Consider the following 15,493-nt stretch of genomic DNA (forward strand, 5'->3'; position numbering starts at 1 on the left):
ACAAATAATATACCAATAACTCTGGTTGCTAAAAATTTATTGAAACCGGATTTCGTGTAAAACGACGATAAGTTTGTTCCGTGGCCTAAATTATCTATGTCTCTGTTTAAATGCATTCAACGTTCATTCTCCACTAAATGTACAAATTCCATTATTAAGTGCCTCTATCAATACCGGGACTTAAAAACCATGTTTGTATATCATGTTTGTTTCACACGTAAAATATATTGATTGATCTTCGAAAATAATCAAGTGTTGTTCCTCTGACCAATTAAGGTTTTTCTCATCATCACATTAAATATGGCTCTCGTGACGAATTTCGACTGTCCTCTAAAGCTATAATGTATTTCATAAATCAACTGTGACTAAGGAAATGGGTAAATGTTACATTTTTTTTCTATCATATCATAGATATTAGCATACGCAATGAGAATAGACAAGTATTGACACACAAAATGCTTAGATTTTTTTTATATAACTCATTTTATCATTGTCACAAACTGTGCTGGCAGATACGTTACAAACAAATAAAATCATGTACACAATTAATGTATTATCAAATGTCCACGTTTTCTCCGTGATAATGAACTTTAATCTGTATACTAACTTTTACCTTTATGACAAGGACACATCCATTAACAATTAAATGGACAGGTGCGATCTAATCTTGAAAATATACATGTTACGCAACGACATCAACAGATACGTTACTACTATGTACTTGATTACCTAAGATGCCACTATCCCACAGAGATAAATTCACATCACAGTTTGAAAAGTATAGAATACTTAGTGTTACAATGTTTGTGGTTTGGTCGACAAGTCACACGGTGTCATTTAAATGATGAGAGGGGTTAGTGTCGGTCAGTACGTTACCGACAGATACGTTATGGAATAATACCCATATCGACAGAAATTCTCACGCTTGTCATAAAACATTCGAAATTAGCTTAACCACGTGGCAAGTGTCCGAGAGTTTGTCAATAGTTTACAAGCGGGAAGATTCGTTGTGTTGCCAGTGTTGGGAAACTCGAAATAAGAAAAACCTTTACTTTCCTTTAGTATATACCTGTACATAATAATCACGTGATTTCTAACACTAGTTAGCTGTATTGATTAAGCTATTAGGTATATAATTAATTGTTAAATGTATAACTCACATATCAAAATAGTAACGTATCTGGTATAAAAGATCACGTATCTGTTTGATGAAAGATGTACCGTTTACTCTAATATTTAGTGTAAAACTAATAAAAATACTGTTACATCGACTAATTCAAATAAATTTTATAGCCAGATATTGTTAGAATGTTTGTTATACTAATGATACGGTAATGTGATATATAAACATGAAATAACGTATCTGTTTATTTGGTAACGTATACGTACCTGTCATATTTGGTAACGGATCTGTACTTTTGTACGTAAACCTTAATTTGAGTGAACTTGGTTTCATTTGTAGCAATTTGTTTCAGACTAGATATGGTCAGAAAATGTAAGTTTAGGGTTGTTTGTGGCAATCAAGTATGACGGAGACTGATACGTTTCTCAGGTGAAGGAAGGCGAGGACAATGAGAATGAATTATTCCTTTGCTTCATGTCAAAAAACATCAACAAAGGACAAGTGAGGTTTCGTTTGCCAATAATATCAGACGAACTGTGTTTATCATGAGTTATCACATCTACCTGTCAGTCGTGCGGGTCGTTTTTTCCCAATTAAATGACAAGAACGCTGAAACCATCCGCAGTCAATGGGAATCGGTGTAGACAGATACGTTACCAATATGGTAGAAACATAATCATCTCTTCATCGACGCCGCTTTCAATAGTTTTGATCTATCGTTTGATCATTTGATGTTGTAGATTTGACTACAAGTTTTGAAGCAGATTCGTGTTATTGAATTCGTTTATTCTCTAATACTTCATAAAGACATATACCAAGAGAACAGATACGTTATTCAGTTAAAGTGCATATTTTGTGGCATTTCTAATGACAAACTTCAATTTAGTTCATTTTAAGAAAGTCACGTATCTGTTCTTTACCAAATGATGATGGTTGACTGTAACAATTATAACTTTTCTTTGAGTAAAGATAGGAGCCAGCCCTTTTGGATTTAAAAAGTAGAGATATTTGCCAAACAAATGACAATACATAAGAACTTTGTTTTCAATTTTCATATTTTATGTTTTCATTTCTGAAAACATGCAAATTAGTGGAGAATGAACGTCAAGTAGCTGGAACAAACTGCCTTCACACATCTGATGTAATCGTTCCATCTCGTCAGTCATTGATCATATGCGGAGGTGTAACTTCTTTTTCAAATTTTCTAAAACACGACAGAAGGAAGTTATAAAATTGATGCTTATCGATTTTTTATTTTATTTTTACTTTTCAATAAGAACATTATTTAAAGTTTCACGTCTACATTTATAAACAAATTAGTATTCTCAAACGTCCAGAATAATCTAAATAATGTGATCATACGGACATTCCAATGCAATTTCTATTTCGTTTCACGAATATATATAGTCCGCTAAATCTGTCTATATTATTAAGCTTTTCTTTTTAATTAAAAAAATCAATAAATGGTTCAGAATATTGTATGTCGAACGCGCCCATTGGACCGGAAGTGTTAGTTGGAGGTATCGAACGCAGCTGTGGTAAATAATGCAATCTTTCAGGTAAAACCTGTAGCTGACCTGTGTGTTGCACAGCAGGCCCTGCAGCCAGTGCATGTTAGAAGTGTTTTGTAACCGTCCATTTTGGTAAGCACATATTTGATGAATTGCTCTAAATCTCACCTAAGATGTATGTACATGTAATTAACTGAATGATCAAATAGACCTGTAGGCTGTTACGTCAGACCACAGAGCCTAACGTTAACTCGATTTGCCCTCTTAGAACTACTTCCAGAATATATAGCGCTCGATTGTAGCTCTTCTAGGACTACTTCTGGAAGCTCTTCCGTCTATAGGCTGGAAGATCTTCTGAGAAGATTTCTTAGAAGAGCGCAAATCGAGTTGAGCTCATGAGTTTGACGTTCTGTCCATTGTATTTTTATGTATACATTTATACAGTATATATCCACAGTGCCATGTATATAGTCTCTATATGGAAAAATTGCCAGAAATACATATAAATATATTTATCCTGCAACTGTCCCACATACTGACCGATAACTACTGCCGGATAAACTTGTGCTTTATCCGTCAATACGATATGCTTTATCCGTCAATACGATCACGTGAATTTGTTCCATATCTGACGGCACTTTTTCTAATTTGACTCAGAACTTGAACCTTCCGATGAATGAAACGTCATTCAGTCCCGCTAAAACGTGACGTCACATTCACCGAAATGACGTCATTTTTACGATATCGAAAATCTCGTATGGCGGTGCCGTCTTTTTCTTGGCTCATGACAAAGGTATGTATTGTTAAGTAATTCTTTAATGGGTATTTATTGTTATTTGAGTATTTTCATTTTCTTTCAGTGATATATCACACTGAATAGAATTACGGTGACTGTTTGTGAATGCGCTTATTTATTTCCCACGGCAGTAAAAAGGAGTGCACTCTCATTCGGTTAAGTGAATGAATCTTTACCTCCGCATCAAAGAATCGTCTCGCTTCGAGCGAAACAAAGTAAGGAACTGTCAATTTGCTTTCGTTTTGAATGCCATAATGGTTGCAGGATAAACAGAATACACGGTTAGTATCTTACAATACAAGGTTTATTTTGGTGCTCGACACGGAAAGCCGAGATGACTCGGCAAAGCCTCGTCATCTCGGCTTTCCTAAGTCTCGCACCAAAATAAACCTTGTATTGTAAGATACTAACCATGTATTCTCTATTTATATGTATTTCTGGCTATTTTTTTCATAGACACTATACATGACCCTGTGTGCTACGTATACCCCTACTATATATGAACATTGTATTTTTCCAAAACCAGAAGCAGACGCCTGTGGTTGATGTTTGTAACATAGCTTTTGATTGCAATATTGGCTGAGATATTGATGTAATGATTTCTTAGAAATAAGAGTGAAAATGAATTCTGGAGAGGTTATCTTGATTAGTAAATTGAATTAAAGATCGATGCTCCACCGGGATGCAATTAATTATTTTTCATATTTTTAACTTGAATTAAAATTGGATTCTCAAGGTTTTCAATGGTGGTAATGGTGTAAAATAAATAATTTTTGTAACTGAAGAAAAATACTAAATCGTCTACTCCTGGTGAAAAAATACCATTTGTCAGCAGTGGAGCATCTTTAAGGATTACAAATTGAATACATTTTTTTATATATATATTTTATGAAGAATTAACACAAAAATCCTACTCTTGTCATAAATATAAATGACTTCAATAATTACACACTTATATATAATTACAATGTACAGAAACTACACCAAAGATCTAAATCTCTGACTGCAAGCTATATAGTTCAGTTTCAATGTATTACCTATTGGCGGGCCTCGTTACCTTAATTTAGTCTATTTGATTAATTATTATTAAAATCTAACGATGACTTCAACATTTTTAGCTCGCCTATTCGAAGAATAGGGGGAGCTAATGTTGTCACCCCGGCGTCGGCGTCAGCGTTGGCATCCCATTTCTGATTTCACGTTAAAGTTTTTGAGCAAGTTTCTGTTTTATCAATTGTTTAAGCTTAAGTCATCATAAATGTTTATGATTTTATTTTCCTAATGTGTATGGATGCTGAACGTGATAATACAACCAATTTGGGTCCCTTTAGGGGGTGATTGTTTAAGCTTAAGTCATCATGAATGTTTATGATTTTATTTTCCTAATGTGTATGGATGCTGAACGTGATAATACAACCAATTTGGGTCCTTTAGGGGGTTTTTCAGTCTGTTAATTTGTCATATTTCCATGTTAAAGTTTTTGAGCAAGTTTCTATTTTGTCAATTGTTTAAGCATAAGTCATCATAAATGTTTATGATTTTATTTTCCTAATGTGTATGGATGCTGAACGTGATAATACAACCAATTTAGGGTCCTTTAGGAGTTTTTTGAGTCTGGTAATTTGTCATATTTCCATGTTTAAATAGTAAATACTTGAACATCAACTTCTTCTGAATAGGCGAGCTTTGCTGTTCTCCAACAGCTCTTGTTATATTCAGACATACTTCGTTCTTCATGTAATGACCATACATGCCATCAATATTGATAGTTTTTTGGTCATTGGGGTAGGGCTACCAGTACTGTATATATCTTTTCATTGATTTTTTAGGTGTACATGCCTTTGTCTGCATACAAAATATGTGATTACCTGCTGAGGGGATTTGGTTGTGATTTCCTCTAGCTCCTTTTCTACAAGTCCATATAAAATGGCAGACACTAAAAAGTTAGGCACTGAGAAAGGAGAAGAGGAGTCGGAAGCCAAAAAGGATAAGACGCATGCTCTTATTGAAGACAAGGATGATTTCATTCACCGTTTCCGAACACTTTACAACTCTGAAACCTTCAGTGACATTGTTCTTGTTGTTGGAGACAATAGGTTCTTTGCACACAAGATTTTGCTTGTCACAGCAAGTGAAGTTTTTGAGTAAGTTTTAAAAGAAAAGCAATTTAAAAAGTATATATAATATATAAAAAGTATTAAGATTTAAGAATACTTTTCATCTTTATATGCATTGATAATGATAAAAGGTTTATATACATAATCATAGATCTTTCACATTACTCTTTTTAAATACACATCCAATTTTCATGTTTCAATTATCCAATCAATATACACATGTACAAAGTATAATTATGTTTGATAATCAATTTATATGATAATTTTACATTAATGAATATCAGAGTTATCCATAATCAGATATCTTATTTGTATTAAAACAGTGACATCATGTGTAATAAAAATTTTGAATGCACTTCGCTATATATATTGTGTATTTGCATGTTACAGATTTATTTATACATGTGGCTCACATTGTCGGTAGGTATTGATTGTGACATCATGTGTTTGCAAGCATAACGTCATACTTTTTGGAGAAAACGACATGAATTGTGCTCACAAAATAATGAGGTACTGTAACAATTGATACTCACCCGCAAGGGAGCTAACTCTGAAACATGCAAAGATGGAATACACTTATATTACAGATGTATGTAATCATTTTGCATTTGTAGAGCAATGTTAAGTGAAGCAAGATGGCAGGAGTCCAATCAGAATGAAGTGTGTCTGACAGAGGATGAAGAATGTGTGTCTGTGTTCCCAGACTTTCTCAAGTATGTATGGGTCTGTTTCTCTCCCAATCTTCTTTCAAAGGATATTCAGGCACTCTTGACACCAGGAAAATGTTGAAGCTCAGATTTGAGTAGTTTATCAAAGTCATTTATTTAACTTCTGTTTTTTTAACAATCTCTCTTACTTAAGGAAGACTATATTTATAAAGGCTGTTATGTCCATGTTTGCATGTGTTATTCAGAGATTTACAGGGCTTGTTTAGACGAGTCCTGGACTCCTGATTTTCCTTTGGGACTCAACAAAATTATGTTAACCCTCTTTTTCTTTGTACTGGGATTCATGAAAATCTGAAAATTATTGTTCTTGACTCCCCTTAAAAAATCCTACATAAATTGTTGTGACATTCATTCTGAAAATGTCAAAGAAAATTATGGAGTCCTAATTAATTACACATGTCATTATGCCATATTCTTATCATTGTAAAATTTTACCTAAAACATAATTACCACAGTATATATAATATTTAGGATGCCTTGAAGATACCCAGGAGGGCTGAAAACGTTAGCAGCAAAATACTTTTTTCATGAATGTTTTTTTCTTGAAGAAATATATGATTTATGTACGAAGAACATTTTTTTGAACAATGTATTATATTACATATATAGCTAAACATTGTATTAAACCACTTAATTAAAACTAAATCTTCTTCTTAACAGGTACATCTACAGTGGCTCAGTAGAGCTGACAACATCTATGGTTCATAAGCTGTTGATTCTTGCTGACAAGTATGGCATACATGTCCTTCATAAAACTTGTATAGATTACATGTCACGCCACATCGTCACATCTCCTGACACCAACCGCACACTTACTTGGTACCACTATGCCAAAGTGACCAATGGCCAGCGGCTACAGGAGAAGTGTCTCGCCTTTATTCTGTCCAATTTCAGTATCATCCAGAAGGCCCCTGATTGGTTAGATCTTACCACAACAGTCATGGTTGAATTTTTACAGAGTTCTGAAATTGTGGTGGAGAGTGAGTATCAATTGTGGATTGAGGTAGAAAGATGGATAAAGGCTGTCGAGGACCCAGATATTTTATTGGAAAAACTAAAAGCAGTTCTTCCCCATGTGAGATTCACAATGATGACACCAGCTGAGCTGCTGAAGATCGAGAATTCTGATTTATATACCGAGAACACTGAGCTGTTTGGAAATCGTCTAATGAAGGCTTACCGAGGTCATTCACTCCATACGAGTGATCTGATGAGTCACACTCGTGAGGAGCCATACCGTAATTACTACCATGAGTTGTACGGTCTTTGTGAACACATGAAGCTCCGTAGCTATATAGACACACCTAAAACTGAAAGTCAGCTCTTTGTCAATATGTCAGTGCCGATACATTTAAAGCCTTTCCCAGTCGAGGGTGTAGATGGTAGCTCTATGTCCTTTGAAGTTGCTTTCTATCCTCAAGGATTCTACCAGGCACATCCACTCTATGGCATGTATATGTCACGTCAAAATGACAACACTGTTCTCAACATCACCCGCTCATCTGTATCATCACAGCACATTGTCAATGTGGAGGTGACTCTGGTGATTTACGCCTACAGAGACAATATGAAATATGTTGCCAGTAGCTGTAGAATATCACACAAATTCAGCAACAAATCTCGCCACTGTAAGGTAGAAAATGTAATCAATGTTGAGAAATTGAGGTCTAAAAAGTCAACATTTCTAGTTGGTAAAAATTTTGAGGCAAAAATTTTCTTAAAGATACAAAAGATTCGACCTGAGGAAAAAGATAAGAAAGAGTAACAAACATAAAAATCTTCCTTTTGAGTAAATTGAATCACTTTGTGATGTTGATGAACTAGTAATAATTCATAGATTATTTGAATGGTAAAAAATAGAAAGAATGATTTTAAAATTATTTGATAATCTGTCATTCACATGAGAATGTGAGACCAACTAGGTGTACTTAAAACTTTTAATAGTACATGTATAATAATTCAATGATCTTTAGTTTGTATCACTACACACAGTACTATATTGATATACAGAATGTATATACATTGTGCTGGTAGCTATATAATATTGCTTATGATATATTTCTTCCATCGTAAGCCATCATGTATTCAAATGCTATACACATTTATATTATGGCCAAACAGTTATCATACGACATTTAGTGCTTTCATCTTTATAGTTTTATACTATTGTTAAATTATACAAATTTTGACTTTTAGTAGTAGTTTTTCCTACTTTTATTGTGTAATATTAGTTTTGATTATTTTCCATTGAAAAATTTGAGTTGAATTTTGATATTTTTTATTTCCTTCCTATATTATAATAGCAACCTCAATTGATATTGTACCCTTAAAATAAAGGAAAACTGGAGTCCTAGCTAGGAATTTGGTAAATATGTTTCTGGTCGAAGAATAAAAAAAAATATGGTAGCTTTATATAACAATTCATTCAATATTAGACTGGTCACCAGTTCCTAGAATATTAAAAACATCACTAAAAGTTGGTACAATTTGTCTCTGCGTAGACGCGCGTATACGTGTCTGTTTCTTTCAAAACAGTAAAACAAAAGACTAGTTTAACAAAAACATTTTTGTTAACAACTTTTTATGTACATGTACTTTATATATATCATGTTGTGATACATTTGATTTAATATAATTCATGGATGTTAAAAGTGTACATGTATTTTATTAATGATAATGGTTTATATATATATAATTGCCAAACAAAGAAAGTGAAAGAAATAAGTAGATATACTGTGAGTAATTAACAGTACTGTATATATATTCCTGATAAAAAACTTATAATATGATCTTGCCTTTAATTTATTTTTTATTTATTTAATTTGCACTATAATTGTTTTTTACATACTATCTATATTTTGTTTAATATGTGCATGTATAACTCGTTAACTTTTATTACATTTTTCAGTTTTTACATGAATTTGATGGTCTTTCTATACAATTGTTGAAAAGGTTATCCACGTTAGTATGACTAGATACAGAATTAGTTTCTGTGTACATTATATGATTTATCTATCCTATACGTATATAATACTCTCCTTTTGTAGTAAGTGCATTATATGAAAGTTATACGGATATGACTTTGACAATGACATTGATTTTTCGAAGAAATTGGTTGTGGCATCGTTATATACATGTAACTACTTGCATGTATTCAGATTTACTACCTTTTCATTTGTCCATTTATTGAAATGTTATGGACATATACAGAAGAACATTGGTTACCAAGTACATGAGTCTTAGTTATAATCATCACTCTTGACTGATCGATCAAAAGGGTACATGTAACCCTAGTTACCCTTTTGATCGATCAGTCAAGAGTGATGATTAGACTCATGTACTTGGTAACCAATGCTCTTATGTATGTGTCAAGATCATCTAGAAATTAATATTAGAAAACCTCACTATAAAGCATTTCATTTTGGAATCTAATAAGAATTGGCAAATATACCTGTAAAAATTAGCATTGTAATCTCTTTATTCCCCTTTTGAATGTAAGTTTAATTCTATTACATGATTCTATCTTCCCAGCAGTGATTCACAGAGAATGAGGGGCCTGTATAAGAAATATTACATTGAAAAACTTGTTCAAAATTATGAATTTGTCATCAGTAACAAACATGTTCATTTGTATAAAACCATTTGTTGGAGTAAATCTAAAGTTTATTGTGTTAACATATTTTAGTTATACCTGTACCATGTGTAAAATACTACATGTAGGTTAGTATTTGTTGTGACTTCTTGATTTTATACTTGAGTAATCTATCATACAGATTTTGTTTTATATTGAGATAGTATCATACAATGTGAACATGTCATGTATCAAGTACACGTTTCTGTAATACTACATATGTGCTTATAGTACTGATATAATATATATATATATATGTAGCTGCGGACTTATTGACCACTTAATGCAAGGTTGTGATCCTTGCTTCAATAACGGACATGTACATGCATATAGTTTATTTACTTCGATAAGAAGTTCCTGTATTTATACTGTGGCTTTCACCAATTGTTAATGTATTCACCAGGTGTATGTGCTTGCAATAATGTATATCATTCAACTCATTTAGGCCTTTTTAGATAAACTAGCCTGATGATATAAGTGATCTAATCTCTAGTCAAATTATATTGGTATACAATAAAGCTATAATTGTTTAAAAACATGACTAGTATTGGTTCCTTCATTTTATGTCATTTGACCAACGTGTCAGGATGGCCTACATGTATATAGCCATGCATAGTGCTTCATCCGTCGTTGTCCTATATATATTTACATTTTCACTGCATTAATTTTCCACTATGTAACCTTTGTGCCAGCGATCACGGAAAACTGCTGTTCAAATGACTGTTCCATCTTTGACGATAACGAATGATTAATTCATTATAGATGCAAAATTCCATGGTATTTCAACATTAAATTGTTACCAATTGTAAATTTAAGCATTGAACGTCTTTCAGTTGGCATTCATAGCCAATATGAATGCCAACGGTACAGAGGCAAATCCAACATGAAGCGTTAGCGCCCTTCATGGAATTTGCCTCTGTCCAGTTGGCATTCATATTGACTATAAAATTATGAATGCCAACTGAAAGACGTTCAATGCTTAAATGAACTGCTTGGCACATGCGTACATTGACCTCTGCATGTAAACGCTCTCCGTAAACTATATTTATATTTGGAACTTCTCAAATTTCCTTGTTGGATAAACCCAAACTTTATGATTATATATACATGTGTAAGGAATCTAATCAAGTTATGTTATTTTTTGGGTCAGTTTAAAATTCAAAACGGCACCAAAAAGTTCTAGTACAGCCGCCATCTTGCAACACACATAATGTAAAACTTCTGTTACAATGTATACATTTTCACTGCATGGTTTGTTTAGTCCGCTAAACCTGCCTATTTATTAGGCCTTTTTTCCCCCTAATATATTAGGCAAAAAAACATTAAAAAGGCCTAATAATATAGGCAGGTATAGCGGACTAGGTTTGTTGTGGTTTTACGTCCTATCGACAGCCAGGGTCATTTAAGGACGTGCCAGGTTTGATGGTGGTGAAAAGCTGGAGTACCTGGAGAAAAACCACCGGCCAGCGGTTAGTACCTGGCAGCTGCCCCCATGGGATTCAACCTTGCAACCCAGAGGTGTAGGGCTTGCGGTAATATGTCGGGACATCATTTACTACTCGGCCACCGCGGCCTCACACACTGCATAGTGTAATACAAGTTGAAAAAGTGCAAAGGAAGGACATCCTTAAATCATCAACAAAATGTTTCCATTGTAGTATTTTGAAACATAAAAGCACAGTTACAATATTCCAAAACCATTTTTGAAGTTCCACCAGTGGGATTGAAGGAAAAGCATACGCACTTTGACAGATTAATGTGCCACGAGTAACGAAACAGTTAAAATATGGTATATTTTTTTAGAGATTTTTTCGTGTATATAAAATACACCTTTGGTTTTGATTTTCTGTCTATCATCACATGTATATTTATTCCAAAATTACCCTCACCTTATATTCCAATTTCACAGAGGTTAAATATCTTTAAAAGGTATTAGAACATGTTTTGAACTTCTTTATAGTCATATATCTGGTAGGTCAAATTGAACATGAGCATGATAATGATGTCTTAATGTTGATGTTCATGTTTACGTCTCAATGAAAACAAATAACACAGCAATTAACAAATCACAATAAGCTTTTTTTAATTATTTAAATCTTTATGTAAAACTTAGAATTCCAGTAAGTGTGTGAATGGTCCATTTGTGTTTGTGCTGAAGACTTGAAGATTTCCGTAGGTCCCTGCCCGAACATGCTTCTCTTGTTCTCTGGCTCTCTCTGACATGTGTAATGAAGCTTCACACAAAGAAACAAAATGTGCATATAACTTTTTGCCGTCCTCTTTGGCTATGTTTTTATGATATTGCATGAGTTTGCCTTTAGGGGTTCCTCCAAGGGTTGCCTGAGGTATAATGAGGATATCCCCGGGAAGGTCCAGTACTGAAACTCTCTTAGTGGCTGACGGATCTTCTGAAGGACTTAAACAGGTGTTTAGAGCGCACTTCACTGAAACAATGAAATTATAAACGGTGTTTACAACAATTTATACATACCATTACTATAATCGAAATTCATTTTTAATCACAGCCTTTTGAAATTGTTTTTTTCTTCACATTTTATATTGGATCAGATCAAACTATACAATGATTGACTGAAAGCTTGTAAATGTAAGTATGCTTGTTCAGCAATAATGTAAATTGATTATATAACCTCTAAGCATGAATACAATTTCATTTCTATAAAATTAAGAGCCACCATATGTGGGATATTTGCTTTGAAGTACTTGATAAAAACATTCTATGGTAGTTTGTGTAAGAAAATTATGTTATTCATTTGCTAATTAACAAATCCTTTGTTTTATATACATATATGACATCAATCCTTCTGACTAGAGCCAATAAGTAACATAACGTAGAGTATTAGTGGAGTGGAATTACAAGTCTAATTTTAATTAGCGTGAGCCAGGCACAGTTATATGTTTTTACTTACCCCATTTTTTCAACAGTTTCCATTTTTACTTACCCATTTTTTCAACAGTTTCCTCTGTAGCCCCTTTCATGAAGCACACATATATGATCATACCCTTTCCAATCTAAAACAATAGGAATGAAAGAATATATACACAAAATTAATTTCATCATTTGGATTACTAACTTTTACATTTACAATAGTATAGTTCTGTACAAATATGTACAAGATCTATATAAGCTGATATACATGCATACACATACAATGTACATGTACACATCTTTTACAATGAACCAGAAACATATTTTAGATATGTACATTGTATATGTTTCTGAATGAACCCACTAATGAGGTACTACATTTTGATATATACATGCAGTGTTTACCTATTAAACATGCGTATATATATATATACATATATTTACATATGCCCCTATATAGTCAACGGGAGGGGAGTTGCATTCAAATTAGCGTAAACGCAACGACGCATGAATACAAACCCAGAGTAGGATTGGACTACTTCTAGTTCCCGCTTCGGTAAGATTTTGCGTCCTATGATAATCTAAATAAACTCTTATTACTTAATTTACATTTCACCTTTTCACAGATGACAGATTTGCTTTGAATCAATAATAAACTAAAAAAAAGGATTTCGGTCTTCTATTTGTCTCAAGACTGATCCTTAGGCGGCACAGACAATATCATGCTGGTCATTAGCCTACTCGATTGGCCTACTGTATGAAGTGTAAACAAAGTTCCCTCGTTGTCGGATTCAAAATAATAATAAAGAGTTGTTATTAGATCCAATTAAAATGTATTTGACATCAAACCATATTCATCAAAAAAAAATATGTGATAAGCATTGTAACGGTAATAAACAACAAAAAGAATCGCTGGTCGAGGTTACAACCAGGGGCTTTCCTCAGGAATGTTCGAGGAATTCCATAGTTACGTCAGTCACACACCATGCAAACACTTGTCTATCATCCGTACAATAAAATAAAAGTCATTACTATGTAGAATTTAGTCGTATATCGCGTACGTAGACCGATACATACATTACAAACATTCGATCAACAGACTATTTCACAGTTACTTTCCTCAGTTGAAAATCAAATATGGCGGCACGCTCCACTTCAGACCGCATCACTACCCTGACAACGATATATACCGGTAGTCGTTCCGCCTCGGTTATCTCAATTTTTATTCGAAATGGACATTTTATATTGATGTATTATCAAATTGAAAAAATAAACATAATTCAAAAATAATTTAAAAGTGTCATTGTTATATTTCAAATCAAACTGAAGCTATAACATTCAACAATCGGAACTATATCTTCGGTCATCCTGACTACCGAAGTTACCCAACTTAGCAACCATCACCGTTTTAAATTTGACGTAAAAGTAGACTTATTTATGTAAATATAAAGATTGAACATTGTTTTGATTGCGTTAAAGGTGGTATTTACGCAATGGGATACAGACATATTCTACATGTGATACAGACATATTCTACATGTGTCTGTATCCTAGAACGAATATACGTACCCGGCCTACAATACCTTTCGGCCGGGTACGAATTGGTCCCATGTATCGTAGTGGAGCACTGCCTCCGAAAATTACTCGGGCATAGTTTTCTATACTTTTTTGTAGGTTTCCAATTATTTCATATGTATACATGCGTTAACATAATATTTTTGTCCATAACAAACACAACCACCATTTTAATATCTACCGTACCGCTCACAAGACATCAAATTCACAATTTGTGGACTTGCCGTATAAGTTCCCTTCAGAAAGACCTTTATATGTATTATGTAAAAGAATAATGCCTCGATGAGAATTTGATATTTTATGTGGTTCAGTTTTATTGCCTAGTAAGAAGGCGATATCAAACAAGTACGATAAAAATGCAAACAAACGTTTTATAATGGTTTGCATAATCATTTCTATGCTCCATTAGCAGTAATAGCCACCAATTGTAGCTCTAAAGACGATATCATTTTCTGTCTTATAGTCTTTTGAGCTACAATATTGCAGCTAGTCTGTATCCCATTGCGTTCATACCACCTTTAACGCAATCAAAACACTGTTCAATCTCTATATATATATGTCATGGTCTATATTCACATGTCCACTCATGCCAGTGATATGGACAACTGTCCACTCAATACAGTGATCCGTGACGGATCTCCGTTATACATATATGCATGGACATATACATTTGGGCGGATTCTAAACTGGACCATAAAACATCATTACGAATCTTTGTGTGTTTTCGAATCACGTAGTGACAACTATTTACGGTACTTAATATATAACACATAGTTATCAGGTGTTATCAAGAACATCAAGGTAACACACTACATGTACACGCGCGTACGTGAGGTATTATAGTAGTACGTACGTAGCCGCGTACCTCAACATATTCCGCTTCTATGCCAGTTTCGGAGGGAGGTTGTACTTGAAGTCTAGCAGAAAGACATTGTTGTAATACTAGTCTTGACTTCACAGCGTCTACAGCCATTGCCATCACTTGTAAAATGTTTATCCTGCTGGTATTGATTTGTTGTTACATTACACACGTACATGTATATATTACGTCAGGTAGTTTATAATGTGCATGTAGCTGGCATGGCCTACTCTACTTTCACTTTGTAAATGTCGCTTACTACACCA

At 33.7% G+C, this 15,493-nt stretch overlaps 2 protein-coding genes across 3 annotated transcripts; one reads left to right on the top strand and one right to left on the bottom strand.

The window, feature by feature from the left end:
* The first annotated feature begins 1,928 nt into the window (after positions 1-1,928).
* Positions 1,929-10,444, top strand: LOC138328330 (BTB/POZ domain-containing protein 17-like). The gene is made up of 4 exons (XM_069275100.1): positions 1,929-2,766; positions 5,260-5,574; positions 6,162-6,260; positions 6,936-10,444. The coding sequence occupies exons 2-4, from the start codon at positions 5,357-5,359 to the stop codon at positions 8,038-8,040; spliced, it is 1,422 nt and encodes a 473-aa protein (XP_069131201.1). The 5' UTR covers positions 1,929-2,766; positions 5,260-5,356; the 3' UTR covers positions 8,041-10,444.
* Positions 10,445-11,964: 1,520 nt separating this feature from the next.
* Positions 11,965-15,478, bottom strand: LOC138328340 (D-aminoacyl-tRNA deacylase 2-like). Of its 2 annotated transcripts, none has more exons than XM_069275111.1 (3): positions 15,234-15,478; positions 12,867-12,936; positions 11,965-12,350 (listed from the first exon to the last, which is right to left on the bottom strand). In XM_069275111.1, exons 1-3 carry the CDS (start codon positions 15,345-15,347, stop codon positions 12,016-12,018), a joined length of 519 nt encoding a protein of 172 aa, XP_069131212.1. In that variant the 5' UTR covers positions 15,348-15,478; the 3' UTR covers positions 11,965-12,015. The 2 variants fall into 2 exon arrangements, with proteins under 2 accessions (XP_069131212.1, XP_069131207.1); XM_069275106.1 differs by having other exon boundaries at positions 15,222-15,478.
* Between the last annotated feature and the right edge of the window lie 15 nt (positions 15,479-15,493).

The sequence above is a fragment of the Argopecten irradians genome, chromosome 1, assembly GCF_041381155.1.
Source record: "Argopecten irradians isolate NY chromosome 1, Ai_NY, whole genome shotgun sequence".
Lineage (NCBI taxonomy): Eukaryota > Metazoa > Mollusca > Bivalvia > Pectinida > Pectinidae > Argopecten > Argopecten irradians.